The sequence below is a fragment of the Cataglyphis hispanica genome, chromosome 11 (assembly GCF_021464435.1).
Source record: "Cataglyphis hispanica isolate Lineage 1 chromosome 11, ULB_Chis1_1.0, whole genome shotgun sequence".
Taxonomy (NCBI): Eukaryota; Metazoa; Arthropoda; class Insecta; order Hymenoptera; family Formicidae; genus Cataglyphis; species Cataglyphis hispanica.
The window spans coordinates 7,332,515-7,349,983 of NC_065964.1; the positions used below are offsets into that span (position 1 = coordinate 7,332,515).

General features: G+C 35.0%; 4 protein-coding genes across 5 annotated transcripts in view; 1 reads left to right on the top strand and 3 right to left on the bottom strand.

Annotated features, from left to right (window-relative positions):
* Positions 1–76: 76 nt before the first annotated feature.
* LOC126853230 (peroxiredoxin-5, mitochondrial) lies at positions 77–2,299 on the bottom strand. The gene is made up of 4 exons (XM_050598824.1): positions 2,036–2,299; positions 1,477–1,611; positions 889–1,020; positions 77–744 (listed from the first exon to the last, which is right to left on the bottom strand). Exons 1-4 carry the CDS (start codon positions 2,138–2,140, stop codon positions 553–555), a joined length of 564 nt encoding a protein of 187 aa, XP_050454781.1. The 5' UTR covers positions 2,141–2,299; the 3' UTR covers positions 77–552.
* A 506-nt stretch (positions 2,300–2,805) lies between these two features.
* Positions 2,806–7,774, bottom strand: LOC126853200 (protein RRP5 homolog). Its single transcript, XM_050598757.1, has 6 exons — positions 7,655–7,774; positions 7,424–7,480; positions 6,594–7,152; positions 3,350–6,511; positions 3,108–3,273; positions 2,806–3,002 (listed from the first exon to the last, which is right to left on the bottom strand). Exons 2-6 carry the CDS (start codon positions 7,478–7,480, stop codon positions 2,840–2,842), a joined length of 4,107 nt encoding a protein of 1,368 aa, XP_050454714.1. The 5' UTR covers positions 7,655–7,774; the 3' UTR covers positions 2,806–2,839.
* A 190-nt stretch (positions 7,775–7,964) lies between these two features.
* On the top strand, positions 7,965–9,460 carry LOC126853225 (28S ribosomal protein S22, mitochondrial). Its single transcript, XM_050598820.1, has 3 exons — positions 7,965–8,189; positions 8,327–8,805; positions 8,952–9,460. The coding sequence occupies exons 1-3, from the start codon at positions 8,093–8,095 to the stop codon at positions 9,429–9,431; spliced, it is 1,056 nt and encodes a 351-aa protein (XP_050454777.1). The 5' UTR covers positions 7,965–8,092; the 3' UTR covers positions 9,432–9,460.
* A 337-nt stretch (positions 9,461–9,797) lies between these two features.
* Positions 9,798–17,469, bottom strand: part of LOC126853198 (uncharacterized) — a 167,802-nt gene continuing 160,130 nt past the window's right edge. For both annotated transcript variants that reach the window (XM_050598751.1, XM_050598752.1), the window contains one exon: positions 9,798–14,973. In XM_050598751.1, coding sequence (XP_050454708.1) covers positions 13,504–14,973 — 1,470 coding nt within the window. In that variant the 3' untranslated portion in view covers positions 9,798–13,503. The remainder of the gene's footprint in view (positions 14,974–17,469) is intronic.

Below are 17,469 nucleotides of genomic sequence, written 5' to 3' on the forward strand. Positions count from 1 at the left end.
GTAGATTTTTTTATGAATTATTAAACATTGATCAACTGTTTTATAAGGGTTGTTCCCATTTTCAACGAATGATAAAAAACATAGCTAAGATATACATTTTTTTTTTTTATTTACTAATACAAGATATTATAAGTATGTGTATATATTTTACCATTTTACGCCATCTAATATTATTGAATGCAAGAAATATTTTAACATATTTTGCAAGAAAAAAATTTAATTATTTTATACTTTTGATGTCATATTTCAATCATGACAATCTGAAAATAAGAGCTTTTTAATTAAAAAAATATTTTTGTATGTTATGAAAACATAAACTTAACTATTTTTGTAAAATTTTTTTGAAGTAATTCTTAGTATCTCATGTTTTAATTTGTATTACATAAAACAATCGTAGAAATGTATTCTAGAATTTAAAATAAAAATAACAATATCACACAATAGTTTTTTCATAATAAAGATACAGTTGATCAGATATAATATTAATAATATAAATATTAATGAATGAAAAGTGAAAATAATTGGAAGAAAAAAATATTAAGATAACATGTTTTAAACTTTTATGCGATCTGCCAGGGAGCAGGACAAACCAGTATTATCTGGTTCAATATTGAGTTCTTTTATAGTTCCATTCTCAACAACCATAGAGTAACGTTTGCTGCGTTTACCTCCTAAAATTTGCAGATCTACAATAAGATCTGCAGCATTTGTAAAATCTCCTTTAGGATCAGCTAACATTCGTACCTAACGATAAAAATAATTTCGGTAAAAAACAGATGAACATAGAGAAAGAAAGAGAGAATTAATTATAAGATTTTCATTACAATATAAAAAACCAATTATTATCTTAATTTAACAAATTTCACAATTAAAATAAAATAAGCATACCTTTCCTGTTGCATTATGTTCTTTTCCCCAAGCTGCCATAACAAACGGATCATTAACACTAATACAAAAGATTTCTGAAATTCCTTTAGATTTTAATTCATCAGCTTTTGAAATGTAACCAGGAAGATGGGTCTAAAAATTGAGATTAATAATTATTCTATCATATAACATATATCAGAAAAAAACTAATATATCATATATATATATATATATATATATATATATATATATATATATATATATATATCATATATATATGAGATGTACATTATTATATATGTTTAATATACTATTTAAAACTCAATATTGTTTTTTGTATTAATTTGTATCAATATTTTTTACTTCATCTTTCAATTATAACAAAAAATTATATAAAACTTATTTTCAAAAATTTATTAAGTTATATATATATACAAATTCAGGTAGAAGGCATTAATACAAATTAATACATAACAAGATTGAGTTTTAAAATAGTATATATAAACAAAAATTTGTATTTTATTATATTAAGATGAAAGTATATATATTGAGGTCTTTTTAGTTATCAAAAAAAATAATAGCAATTAATTTTTAAAAAGAATTTCATACTTTTGAACAGCCAGGTGTGAATGCACCTGGTACACCAAATATAATGATTTTCTTCCCAGATGCAATTTGCGCTAGATTCACCTTGTCTGTTGGTGTATTTTCAAAGAGATCCACATTGGGTAATTTATCTCCAACCTTAAAAATCATATATATCAAATCAAATATTTTATATATACACACACACACACACACACACACACACACACACACACACACACACACACACACACACACACACACACACACACACACACACACACACACACACACACACACACACACATATATATATAATTGTATTATATATATATAAATATATATATAAAAAATCATGTTCTTAAATAAGAGATGTCATATTTATAATATTAGATACAATAATATTTATCTATTTCAATAATATTTATTCACTTAAATTTGAAAAACTTTATTACTATGATGATATAATAGGCAACTACGCAAAATTAATTAAGAGAAAAGTTCTAACATAACATTGTTATCACAATGCCAAGAGAGCTTCAATAGAAATCTTGTGTATTAAAATAATGAAATTAATACTTACAGCAATAACCATTTTTTGCGATGATATATGAAACCTTCGTGCAAAACAATTGAATGTCAATCGCTGTCCATTAACTGACACAACGCGATTTATTAGCTGATTCATGTATGCACAGAGCTAGTTTCTAATATGTTAAGTGCAAATTCATGACACGTTTATTGCCATAGATCTTTTCTATGGTTGCGTCCCTTTTCACGCATAGAGTGCATAGTCACTTGAAAATCTATAATATATGTTACGTGAACTATAGATTTTCAGGCGATCTATGCGCTCAATGCGTGAAACAGAACGCATCCTATATAAAATCTCTATGCTTATTGCAAATCGCAGCATGAACGTGAACATGATCACGTGACTGTGTCGTGATGCCAGTGTAAAAAAAAAACAAAAAAACTGAAATTGAACATAAGTTCTGCGAGATACTACAGATGCTTTGAAATATCACATTAACCAATCAAAATAAAGAAAGCTTTATTCTTTTTATCCTGATTGATCAAACGCTTCGAAGCATTTCTAGCGTTTTTCTGACTAAAGCTATATGATATGTATGGTATGTATGTATGGAATATGAAATAATAATTGTGATTTAAAATTGTGATAAAAATTGAGATTTGACAGATAAATTTAACATGGTAGTGACGTTAAAATCATAAAATACGCAATTAATAAAATTGTAATTTTGGATTTGAATTTAATTTCTCATGTGTATATTATGTTAAATGATAAGTAAAAATTAAGCTAAAAATCAAGTTAATTGGTGATTCAAGAGATTTTAATTTTAGACAGTTTTTATTTATTATACTATTATTTATTACATTGTTTCTCGACATAATCAGCAGCCATTTGTACTATACGTGCTACAGTTTCAGGTGTGCCATACCTTTCCTCAAAATTTTTGAACTTTGTAAATAAAGTCTTCATTTTTCTTGCTGGAAGGGTTTGAACACAGGCTCGTTCCAATACTCTCCTATAAATGTATAAAAACAAAAAAATCATATTAAAAAATTATATTATTAAAATAATGTGTTAATTATTTTTCTCTCATGCTTGAAATGTATTAAGGTATCTATACCTAGCTATATCAATGTCTTCAGATTTTATTAAGCAGTCTACATAACATGACCATACATCAACACGTTTTGGATAAGAACTCAGAATGTGCTCGAATAAAGTCTGTGCTCGTTCTTTATCTCCCAATTTGTTCTCCAAATTCGCAAATCTTACCAACAAATTCACATCTGTAACAGAAATGTGCACATAATTAAAAATAAAATATTAATATATATGTATACATGTTGCAATATATGCACTTACGTTGAGACGCAGGCAACGATTGCACCGCCCGTTGCATAATGTGTCGCGATTTTTCTTTCAGACCGATCTTCAATAACGCAGCACCACAGTTTATCCACGTTTGAGGATCTTGTTTGAACTTGCTAATTATAGTGTTGATCAATTTTTCTAACTCGATCTTTCTACCAGCATCCGCATGTACAGTCAACATATGTGTATATATTTTGAATGCGTCATTGGTTTGCACAGCTTCCCGGAAGACATCGTTCAAAGATTCCGGAGTACCGAATCTAGATTCTAAATTTAGCCAAGCGTTCCATACATTTAGCCGTTCGTTTTCTTCTCTGAAATTGATCGTTTTGATAGCTCGTTTCGCGATCGCTCTCGCTTTATCAATTTCCGTAGCTTGCAAATGATACGCCATATATTGTAACCAGACTAAGGAACTGTCGGGATTCGATAAAACTAATCTATCGAATTGATCCGTCGAGTTGGGTATTTTATTACTCGCCAGAGCTTCCTCTCGCTGACGGATCTTGCGTTCTTTCTCGCGTTCCTGTTCTCGACGCTCGGCTGCGCTTAATTTCTTTTTTCGCTTAGGTTCCTCCTCAGGTTCCTCTTCATCATCGCTAGATGTTTCAGCTGAAATAGCTAAGTTTGCTTTATCGTCCCAGGAAAATCCACATTCTTGAATATGTAATTTATCAGCAATTGGTTCATCTTCCCCTTTCTCACTCTCATCGGATGAATCATTGCTTAATTCGGAGTACTGATCTATATCCTTTATTCTAGTTTCATCTTCTTTGATTTCGGCTTCATTTTCTTGCTTATTATCTTTCCCTGATACTTGTTCCGGTAGATTTGTAAGTGTTACATTGTGTTGTTCGGATATTTTCTTTCTTTTTAATTTTTTCTTCGTAATTGCAGCTGTATCTTTTGGGATTTTTGTTTCAAATGCAGACTTTAGCATACAGACAGGAACAATATCAGATTCATTTCCCGTTATTATAACATATAATCGAATTCTGGCATGTATTGTGTAAGGCGTTAAATCGGGAGATATGTCATTAAGGTGTCGGCGGACGGGTAATGTTGCTAAATATCCTACACCATTGCGTTTTATCAAAACAAGTATCAACCACTTCGTAATCATTAAAATTTCAGCTCTCAGCACAACTCCAGTGGGAAGTTCCGGTAATGTTTTTTGTTTCGAACTAATGCTGTTTATTATTCTCGGTAATAATGATACATCAACGAGTTCGTGAACGTAGTTCTTCCACAAGATTGTACCGGACACCTTGTCCCCAACTTGAAACTCGCCGGAATAATGATCTTTGCGTACTGTACCCATCAAATGATTATCTAATCGTAGTACAAGACCGTGTTCGGTAATCTTTTCGACGATACCAGTAATCTTTTGACCCAAGACTGCCGATGAAATGGGTTTGTTGTCGTAAAACGTATTCTTTGCTAGTTCCGATAATCTGTTGAGATACAAACTCAAAACATCCACTGCTGTCATCATTTTAACTTCCTTCTCCAGTGGACTATCCCATACATCTTTCAATGCCATTGTCAGAGTTAAGTATTTCTCTCGTGTATTGATAGCCGTGATTTTAACGAATAATATTTGATTTACGTGTAATAATTCAAAATTGCTAATATGCTTATAAGATACAAATCCCAATTTCGAATAATTCTCGATAGGTAAAATAACTCTCACGCCGTCTTGCGATATATCTCTGATTGTGCATGGAATGCAATCGCCTATTTTTAATAAATCAAAACTCCTATATTTTTCTTCTGTCACAAAAGTACGCGATAGTATTAGACCTGGCTTTGTAGCGAAAACTAAAGCTGAAATTACATCTCCAGGAGTACATCTTGATGCCAATAAACTGCCGATTTCGATACATGGAGCCATATGACCCGCTGGTAAGAAGCCTGTCGTGACGTTTTCATTATCTTTTCCATGTATCCTCAAGTATACTCCCTTAATGGACGATTCTGTAACTGTTCCTTTGATCATTTCTCCAATAGAAAAACTTATAGTCTGTTGTTTTTGTTCTTCAGTGACGATCTTTAGTTTCATTTTACTTTCATTCTTTTCTATATCTTCAATACATATAGTAAGAGTTTGACCAATAGAGTAATTCCAATTCATATTATGTGTGTCGCTGTTTAATGCAGTGCGCGGTACCCATCCTTTTAGAGCTCCATAAAATCTCACCAGTAAACCATTTTTATCTATTTTAGTGATTGTACCATGATATTTTGATCCACATTGTGCATCATGAATATCATGTAAAACTGGTAGTTTGCTTTTTATTAGTGACTGTTTCAGAGTAAACATTACATTCATATTGTAACTAGAAGTTTTGAGATGCAAGACTCTTGCTTCAATGCTATCTCTGATTTTCAATTTATTTAATGCACTTAAACCACTATCAGATACGTGTATCGGTGGAACAAATCCCGAAACGTTTCCTGCTTGTACATGTATATAGCCATTACTTGTATCAATATCGGTAATAGTTACAGTAATAATATCGCCATAGTTAAGATCAGAAGCTGAAAAATATTTTTGTTTTAAAATTTCATCCTCCATTGTACAGACATAAAGATGTTCCATCCAGTTATACGCGAGTATTCTGCACTTATGCGTGGAACCTTGCTTAAATTTGGTCGGAATTTTGGCAAACGGGACATTGGTTTTTAGTAAAGAAACAAAACCACGTAGTCCAGATTTGGATATGTTTAAAATTATCCCATTGGATTCCCTATATAAAACTTTGGCCTTTCGTATAATATCGCCTTTACTCAATCTCTCTTTTTCCGATTCGTCAGTTAGTAGACTAAAATAAGCCAATTTCACAGTTGGTAATATATATAATAATATACCAGTCACTTCCATATTTTCTGTATACATGGATAAAGGATTGTTTAGATATATTTGGTTTATGTATCCAATGTTATCTTTTCCAAATGTAACTTGCAAACCATTAGAGAGCACCTTTGTCACACAAAGGGATAATTTTGTTCCTGGTGTTATAACATCTAAAGAAGCTACCTCATGTATGATAACATTATCAACTTTTTTTTTCTTAGCTGATAATTTGATGACAAACGAGTAATCTGTTGTTTCTATTTCCTTAATTATACACAAAAGTTGATTACCTGGAACTAAATAATTTATAATGTTAATAAATCATTTTGTGTATGTTTGTACAATACTAATTCATTATGCAAAATTAGTTATACTTACAATATTTCTTTTCTTTATCAACATTCTCAGTAGCGAGAAATGCTCTAACATTAGCTATGCCTGTGTCAACTACATAGCCATGATCTTCTATACTCTTAATAGTGCAAACTATCTTTGAATTTTTTACAAGATATCTGTTGTGTACATTTTGATTTATTAACTGTGGTTCCAGAGATAAGCTGTACAACCATTTTCCTTGAAGATTTATACTTTTGACATAACACACTACATAATTACCAGGATTATATAAATCTGGCAAAGGCTTAAATTCATTTGACTGGATAGATTTTGTGCTGATTATATCTTGCAACAGATTTGTATATGACTCGCTGAGACTTGTGACTTCTACACGTCCTAAAATTCCGCCTGGTATAGATACAATTAAATCATATTCTGACACTCGTGAAATTCGGCCAAGAATTGTCATTCCTTCACGTAATGTTGCATTGGATAAACGTTCTGCAGTAGCAATAAAATTTATTTCTCTCATATTTGTATTATCTTTTTTTTTTATTTGAGTTTTATGTTTCTTGTTTGATTTAGATTGCTCGTCAAACAACTAAAATAAAAATATTAGATTAGTAAACTTATTTATATAAATGCGCAAATTTCTGTGCAAAATTTAATTTAAAAATATATTAATTCTTTAATTTCAGATATACATTACATATATACATATACTATGAATAATTAGAAAGAAATAGTTTTAAATAAAGAACGCTACGTCTTTTCTCTATATTTGTAAACTTTATAAGTTTAAATAAATTTCATATTCAGAAAAAACCACATGAAATGAATGGAAACGGCAAAGAAAAAAATTATATATTTACCGTATTTGATGATCTCTTAATTGCGGGTTTTTTCCCGCCTCTGGGAAAATTCTCCATCTAAAAATAACAATTAATTAATTTTAAATATAAAAAACAAAAAAAATTCTAGGTTAACAACAATATTGCTTAAGTATGAATTCGTGTTGAGATACTGAACTTATTGATACTTGTATATTTAAAAAAATTTTTATTGCATATTTTATTGCAATTATAATTATATTCCATACTTACTGTACAGTTTGTATTAAAAAATCATGTATTTATTGATAAATTTATATATTCGTGACTCTCGTGGGCCCCGCGTGGAGAACAGTGGAGGTGGAGAGTAAAGCAGTGAAAAGTGGAAACTACACTTTTCGTTTAAGGGCGACATTTCATTTATCATATAACAAGTTTTTTAATAAGTACAAACTGATTGGTTATAATGGGACAAAAACTCAGAATCCTAGGAGTTTTCTATCCAACAGCCAATCAGACGTTTAACAAACTTCATTGTGCGACATGAATGAATCCCAATCCTTGTAGAAACTGGTTTAGATGTCTATATGTTTATATGTCTATGGTTTAGATAGTTTCGAGTTTCGAATTCCAAATTCTGACTCGAGCAACGAAAGGTTATATTTTGTATAGATTATTTTATGGTATTAATAATTTATTGTCTGGATCATCATGCTTTCGTATCGTGTAAACAATTTTCTGCGGCATTCGTATGCTCGTGCAATTTCCAATTGCCGTAGTTTTGCATCAACAAATGTCAACGAAACAGGTATTATTATTAATATGAAGGTATCTAAATTCTTTGCTTTTTTATGCAATTCTTTTATGTATTTTATATATTTTATGTATTTAATATAAACTTACCAAATTTTTGTATGTATTTAATTTTTGTAATTTTTCATATAGATCCGATACTAGAAAGAGATCCGGCACCATATTTCTTTAATAGTTACGTTCAGACGTATCTCAAAAGATTGACGACAGTAGATTATGCAAAGATCTTCCGGAGTCGTAAAGATGGACACAAACTCAAAACACCAGAATATAAATTTTTAACAGACGAGCAAGTTCAAGAAGCTAAAGAAGCAGCAAAATATAAAGCCAAGAGATACTTGCAAATGCCACCAGTAGTGAAGCAAAGATTAGATCCATCTGTGCCATTATGCGAAGACCCTGCATTAAAAAATCATGATACTGCTAAATACGTGTTTACCGATATTACATTTGATCTCAACGACAGAAAAAGATTTATAGTGATTAGAGAACCCGAGGGTACATTGAGGCACGCCACTTGGCAAGAGCGAGATAGGATTCTACAAATCTATTTTCCAAAACCATTTAGGGAGATAGAGAAACCAAAAATGTTTGAAGGTGAATATTTAAAAGTAAGTAAATAATGAAAACTATATAAAATTTCATTATAGTATGTTTGCTGAAATGTACACATTTAAGAGCAACAATATAATTTTAGCGAAAGAAAAAGGAAAGATATAAAATAATATTGTAATTAATATCGCGATTTTTTTTGCAGAGCTTATTAGATCGCAAAGAATATATATTCATATTAGATCGAGCGTGCGTGCAATTTGAGCCGGACGATCCGGATTATCAAGCGGTCACGCGAGAAGTCTACGAGCATATAAATAGAGAAAAACATTTTGACATTTTGAGATCTACACGTCATTTCGGACCGATGGTATTTCATTTAGCGTGGACGAGAAACATCGACAATTTATTATGCGAGATGATCGAGACTGGTCGGATTAAACATGCCGCGATACTGATACGTCTCTTTCATATAATTTATCCCATGATGAAATCAGCGATCGATCAGTGTAAAGTCAGAGATGATGTGGAATTTATTATGCATTATGCACGCCTGGACTCACCGAGAAGAAGTATGATTGAGAAGCTCTTACAATCGTATAAAGAATTGCAACAGGAACATCAAATCGTGGAGGAGGGTATCAAACAGGCGCACGGTACTGTTTCAGAAACTGATAAAGTGTAAATATAAGACAATAAATTTTTATGATATAATTATTTCTCTCTAATTCGAATTATAATTCTATTTATGTAATAATAGCCAATAATACAAGAACTTGTTTATTCGAAATATCATAAAATAATGATATAACTTTTTTTAAAAGAGAAACCAGCAATAAGTTTGAAAACTATAATGGATAATGGATTCGATTATTCAAAATATTGTTCGAAAATCTACTCGTAAGAAGATTAGAGATATTTATAAATTAAATTGATAATAGTTAAATTACATATATGTGTCCAGTTTTAATAATTCATTAAGAAAAGTTCGCTATGCTTCGCTCTTTAAAACATCCTATAGAAGAAAAGTGGGACTGTATTACACGGTATGTCATGATTTGCCTTTTATTCGTTGTTCGTAAGGTTGAATTAATCGATGAATAACAGAGACAAACGGTGATCGTCAGGATAATTCGATGATTATTACTCGATTATTTTATTATACGTACGGTAGTACTTACAAACATTTACAAATGTAACAAGTCAATTCGATTTGGCGTACAGGATCATCAGAAAACATTACACTAATAATTCTCGCTAATCGCGTTATGGGAGAGAAAACGGAGATAAAAAAAACGCAATTCGATCACGAATGGTCCACGCTTGATTCGCGCGGATCGATAGCGCGTACCTTCGATCCGAAACGCTTCGTTTATTGTTTACGATTAGAAGGAAGGACGGGATGGGAATCTAAAAATTGATTATATTTAGCGCGTGCGCGCGCGCGCGCGATTAAACGTATTCCCCGATAACAAATACAATTCTAGCTCTATTGCGATACTCTCATTGTTAGATGTATCACCGCAAATGAAAATGCACCGTTTAAAGTAGCTTTCGTAAATGCAATATATGATTGTGGCTTAAATACCTACAATAAGCGCGCGCGGAACAGTATACAAATCCGATGTGGAAATAAAATTTAAAAAACGAGAAAAAATTCTTTTTTTTCTCTTTTTCTTTCCGCTGGTATCGTATTGTGTTAATACTTGATAAGCACTCACGAATAAATGCTCATTATCAATCATTATCATTCACCTTATCTTTAATATATGTGCTCTTATTGTAAGTATTTATGATTTCTCTATAGAGACATATGCTTGTGTGATATTGGAAAATAAATAAGGTCTTTATATATCTCGCCGCATGCAATTAACCCTCGGATGCGTTATTTCACATCAATTGCGTAAGCAACAATCTGTCTCGCTTATTTAATCATGAAATAAATATTAATCGATCGCGTGATTATATAAATACATCTATGTTGTTTATTACTAGTAAATTATAGGATTAAAGTATATATATTTGATCACTTAAAATTGTTTACGTTAATATTTTTCAATTCTTAATCTTAATCTGTCGCGATGTTAGCAAAACTTGTGATTTTGTATAGAGACAATATCGTATAGCATGCATAATTTATTCCTAATAATCTAATAATACTTTTTAATTAATTTTCTTCTTACTAATAGAACATACGAAATAATAACACACGAAATTTTTCTAATCTACGAGAGAATAACATAATTGTAAATATAGAAAAGCGATTTCCTTATCAATCACGTTTTCATGTCAAATTATTTAAGGATCCTCGTTAACCAGCGCATTTTGTTTTTGACTTTTTTAATTAATAATTAGCAGCGCGCTATTCGCCAGATATTAACAAATACAAAAGCATGATATCCGTAACAATTTTACGAAGAATCCACATCATCTAGTTTAAATTAAACTCCGCAAACGCATCCGAGGATTATGACGAAAATTTCGGTGAACATTTGCTCTAACGAAAGAGAAGAATAAAGCATATAAGATAAATACGCGAATGTGTTAGGCCCTCCATGGTATGCGCATTGCGTCGAGCGCAGATAATCCAATTGACGAAGCGAAAAGTCCAAAGAGCATTTGAAAGACACGTCTGAAAGATTTCATGTTAGACATTTCAGACGTTTCATGTCTTGGACATTAATTTTTTTCGTTTAGAAGGCGCGATGACGAGTTTGCCTTTTGTGTAGTAAGCTGAGATAAAATAGTTCGAATCACGCTTGCGAGAAACGATCAAAATGACGCGAGATGTTCTCACAATGTTTCGTCGCATCGAATTTTACTTTTTATCTAAATAATAAAAGATCGATGATCCGCCAACTTGATCGTAAACACATTCGATTTTTCGCCCGCAATGATGGAAAAGAAAAGGATGAAGCGACTCGACAATGCCTTTCTGTGGCGCGCAACGTGATAATTAGCTAATAATCGTGCGATCGTGTCCAAGTAATCCAATCCGCAGGGTGCACGCTACTGCGGCGTTAATTGCAAAATGTAGCAACGCTGCCGCGTTATTTGGGTTGATAAATATTGAGCAATATTCTCTTTTTAACGCGTGACGTTTCTTTGGCCGCCAAAAAATTTACTGACAGGTTTTTCGCGCGTCTTGCCTCTTGATTCTTATTAGCTATGTGTTTTCCAAAAGAGAGATAAAGAGCGGACAGTCCTCCAATTGCATCGATACGAATTAACACTCTTTCAGAATCAATCAGTATTCTATCTTTATGGACCATTTCCGTAGATTTTAAATCGCAAACATACACGATGCATTTATAATTTATTTAAAGTCCAAATGCATTTATAATTTATATAAAATTAAATCTCCTCAGACTCCTTGTATACTCCTGAAATATTTTCTCGCGTAGAGTGCCACCCGTAAATACTTTGCCGGTAACGAGGAATAATCAACGTCGATCGTCTATATCGCTACACATCCTGTATATGTGTATTTATATATTTGTAAATGCGGCTGAATGTGTGTATATATGTATATATACACATACACACATACATATGTACGGTAGCACTTATTCTAAGCACGATAAAAGTCACGTTAGGACCGTCATCATCGTGTACGAAACGCGTGTGATTTCGCCGACATTGTCGTTTCGTTTATGGCATTAACGATGTATGAATGCATACGTATGTGTTGTATATGCGCATATGTGTACGAGAAAAGATTGCACAGTATATCTCGTGTATACATATACTATCTATCTATTTTTCCACTTATGTGTATATATTTATATAAATCTCCCCGCCCTCCTCGTACATATATTTATATGTATAATATATACGTATGTATATTATGTATAATATTTATATGATGATTCATCTATCTAGAATCTTGACGGTGTTTTACGCTCGCCCTAATATGATGAAGAAAGAACGAAGAGCCGGCTAATTACGCGGGTATTACGGCTGTGTATAATCTTAAAAAAGTACGCAAGTATATGTCGCGTTCTTCTCGTATTTTGGCACAGAGACGTGTTACAAAGAGCACGCCGGATGTGTACGAGGTGTATACAAGGATCGATTTTTGAGAATCAAAGGGAAAGACCTCAAGAGACCAAAAAAGAAGGCAAGACGACGCGTCCGACGCTAGTGCGATGAAGTACCCGGATATGACCCGTCAATCTAGATGGGCGCATTGAATATGCTCGTGTAAAAATGCAAAATTCAACGAACCCCAATTACGTTTTTTCTTCTTTTCTTTCTCAAAAACGTTGATCCTTCCGTTTACGCGTCCGTATATCGAGAGCTTTCCTCGCGTTTTATGATCATTAATATCGTTAGCCGTAGTAATTAGTGCGGTATTATGTTTTTACGCATGTCTCGCGCTAAATTTCTACGCTTTATTCCACTTTCACAAATTAGATTACGCATTACATGGTGAAGACTGAAGGAGTCTTCCTTTTCTTCTTACTCCTTCTCTGTTGTTTGTTTTTCTTTGTTTTTTCGTATGTTTCTCCGTCAGTCGTTTTTGTATCTCCTGTTTGATCTCCTTAATTCTACCAATTCCTGTCCCTTTTCTATTCTATTCTTCGTCGCATCCATTCCCAATTCGTTATCTCTCGTTCCTTTATTTTATTCGAAGAGGATCAAAGAGCACGCAATACAGTGGCCTCGCGATCTCGCCGGTCGTGTTAACTACTTGCCAGCACGATTTCAGCGGCAACCTTGACGGTCGAGCAGCCGATCAGCGAACGGCTTCTCGGTCACAGAATGTCCGTCTCGTAGACTTTGCTGGTGGTCGTAGTAGACGTGGTGGTGACGGTTGTAGCCGAGCCGCTGGTTGTTGAGGCCGACACCACCGTGGAAGTGGCTACGCCTACGGGGACGATCTGATTGCTCGTCGTCGTCGTTGTTGTCGTTGTTGTCGCGGAAGTCATCGGAAGTATCTGACCATTGGTGATCTCGACTTTGGTCACTTGATTAGCGTCGCCGATAGCCTCCTGCGAAACTTGCGGCTTGATACTGAGACTGGTGAGAGATCCGGAACTTGCGGCGCTTAGACCGAGGCCCATCTTCGCCAGGAGATTACTCTCAGAACCGGTTTTCTTCAGAAGATCGGGCGGCGCTGGTGGTACAGTGGTGAGACCGGCCGCGTTCCTTTGTAGCTGCTGCAGTCTGGCGTATTGTTCTTGGAGGGCCTTCTGTTTCCTTAGAAGCTCCTGATGTCGTTGTTCCAGTTGCTCTTGTCTGCCGCGCTTGCTTTGCAGGCCTTCCTGCGAATTAACGCTCTCGCAGGAGCTCGAATTGCTGGTCGACAGCACTGCGGAGGATTGCGAGGATGACGAGTTGTGTATCGGAGCAGTCACGCCCGGTGGCGCCGATCGGTCTCCGCCGATCTGTTCTGTCGTGGATAAAATCGTCGTGGTAGTGTCTGGCGGTAAGGCCATAGGCGGCTTGCCGCCGCGCGTCACAGGTCGACGTAAAGTCGCGTTGCCGCTCTGCAGAGTGCATGGATGATTCCTGGGCGGCAGTTGAGGGCTAGTCGGGCTCGCCAGAGGTGATCGAGAGCTAGTGCGCGGCGGCGGTGGCGGCGGTACTCTCCTAGCGCTCGCCAGCTGCAGTAGCTCGACGTTCCGTTCCGGAACCGGCGGCTTCTGCCCGGGTAGGAAAGCCTGCGGCAATATCGGCATCCCCGTAGGCTGTTGCTGCGATGATTGTTGCTCCTGCAGCGACAACGCTTGAAATCTTGCGATGGGCGGCGAGGTGTCGGTGTCCGAGCTCGACGGATATGAATGCAGGCGACGCAGAGTGCCGCTAGCACCCGGCGGCATCCCGGGCAAGCCCACCATGACGGCGGAGGCAGATACCGCGGCCAGGGTACCGCTCGATGAATCCACGCTGCCTTTTCGACCGATGTCGCTGATACTGGGCGCGCGAGTGCCGCCGCCTCCGCCGCCGCTGGTGGTTGCCGTGATGCTCGTTTCTCGTAGGCTGGAAGCGCGGCCGATGTCGGCCAGGAGCACGTTCGAACCCGGGTGCACTGACAGACTGCTAGACACGTGGCCCATCTGCGAACTAGGTCGCGAGAAGGTCTGCAGTTCATCTAACAGAGCGTCGAGTGCGTTCTCCGGACGCTGCTGAGAGTCGGCGGGTGACTCGTGAGGGTGGCTCCCTCCCCCGAGGACGCTCGCTGACCCCACGACAGTGCGTTCCGCTGGCACAGGGGCAGCTGCCTGTTCGTTCAAATATATCGAATCAACGGTCGGGCCAGATTTGCCTCTGAGGAAACGTCGCGCCAGTATCTCCTCGCGAGAATATATCTCGCTTCTGAAGCTAGCGCGACGTTCCTCGACGCTCATCGGGAAAGTATCGTGCTTTTTTTTTATACGCTCTCGTTGTCAGTAAACTGTCAGAAGAAGCATCCTGAACGCGATCATTGAACTTGCTCTCGTACCTTTGCAGAGATGCCGCCGTGATCATCACCGATACAAGCGAGTAAACGTGTATAAAGTACACAGCGATATACATATATAAATACTTACGCGTGTAGATATGACAAACATATAGATACACAGAGATATATAATAAATGTGTAGAAACGTTAAAAGAAAATTTCGTAAAATCGCACATCGATTATGTATGTACACTTGACTTATGTATGTACAGAGATACATTTGTACATTTTAATAAAATGGTGCACACGAATACCGAAGATATAAAGTACATTTCGTATAGCATATTATTACAATACATTCATTTAGTATGTGCTGTATGTCGCTGCGGATGCTTTTTCTGACAACGGGAGCGATGATCGTAGAAAGTGGCGTCTCGATGCAAAAGTCCGAATAATGAGATTGAAAAAAGAATGAGTTGCGAAAAAGAGAGAGAGAGAGAGAGATGATATTCGAAACACGGATCATATAGTCCACTTTAATCATAATGATCTCTAAGCGCTATCTGAAATATTTTAGACAATTAAAAATTTTCTGCATGTGTATTAATCATATATACAATATATTATAACGTATACTCTAATGTTAAAAATTAATCAATAATTAATTTAATAATTTTATTTATTAATTTATTTACTTTATCTAATTTTTAAGTTTTAAGTATGCAATTCGACACGCTCGTACGTGAACTTCGCGTTATGTATTAGTTTAATTGTAAAACGTCTAATCACGAAAAAATCAGCGACAATCAAATCAAAACAATCAGTATGAGGACGCATTTCGATACGCCATGATCTTACGATCGGAGGATCGCGAAGTCGAACTTCGTCTTTCTTCTTCTATGTCATGCGTGTGCGTAGTATGTGCGAATAATGTGCATGCATAGAGTATACGATTTGATGGAGAGCGTGAATAAGACAATGATGAATGATAATAGACACGAATGAGCGTATATTATGGAAATGCAGAATATGATGAATGAAGAAAGTAAAGTGAAAGAGAAGAGGCGCTAAAGAGAGAGAGAGAGAGAGAGAAAGAGAGAGCATAATGATGAGTCATGAATCGTAATAATGGAACGAAAAAAAGGCACACAATCGTAAGACATAATACATAAATATGATTAATTCCGTTAGATAGTTACCTGCGGTCAGTTATACGTTTTGTGCGTGCGTTGTGCGTGTTACAAGTCAGTACTCGTTTGGGGCTCTTTTACATTTGGCATCGATTGCTGTCCGGTATTAGTCAACTTAAAAAAAAAAACAGAGAAACCAAAAATCAAAAATTCGAGGTCAGAAGTCATATTGTGGACCGCGCGTAAAAGAAAAAAAAAATTTTTTGTCGCGAACGTTTCACGCGGACACGCGATAAATCAGGGTAAATCGCAAAAGCACAAAAGCATCTAAAACACATTTGAAAAGCTATTTTAATAATTAGGAAAATCTTTTTGAAAATCTTTTATGATGCTTTTCGGACAACACGCTGTCTGGAAAGCGTCATAAAAGTAGAATACGACAACGCGATATTTTTCTATAATTGTTGAAGATAATATCTCTATTTATTTGACAATTTTTATAAAATTTGAAGAGTATTCTATCATTACTATATATATATATATATACATATATTTTTAATTACTCTCGATATTTCGTTAAGATTAATATATTATGACATTATAATCGTCAGAATTATTTTACCCCAACCGATCTCTCATTTATTTACATACGATATTATTCGCGTCGTTCGTGATCGACGTCTAATCTCGAGAATCTCCGTGCAAAAAAGCAATGGAGAACATATGACGCATCGCTCGGGCATCGACTTGTCGCTCCGAATGCAAGGATCTTGCATCAATCATCTTGCATCGTGATCAAATCGAAAGTGCAGCGCGAGAAATAATCACGAATCAAATTTTAAATGAGCAGAATCTATAAAAATCTTGAGCATGCAATTTATTTTATTAGTGATTTATAGCGCAATAAATTCGCGATGGATTGAGAAATACTCTATTCTTGTACGCTAGAATAGATAATAACGATATGATTCCCGTGAAAAATGCAGAAAAGTCGTCACATTTTTTTTATGATATTCAGGTAGATGAATTAGAAAGTGCATACACGGTGTTCAGAGTTCATTGGGGAACACGGCGATATTGTTTCTGTCCAAAAATTGAAACTCTTATTTTTCTACTGAAATTTAATTCAATGGCATTTTTTTTTGTAATTTCGATATTTTTTTTAAAACAAAATTTTCAGCCATCTTCACCAACATTATCCGAGT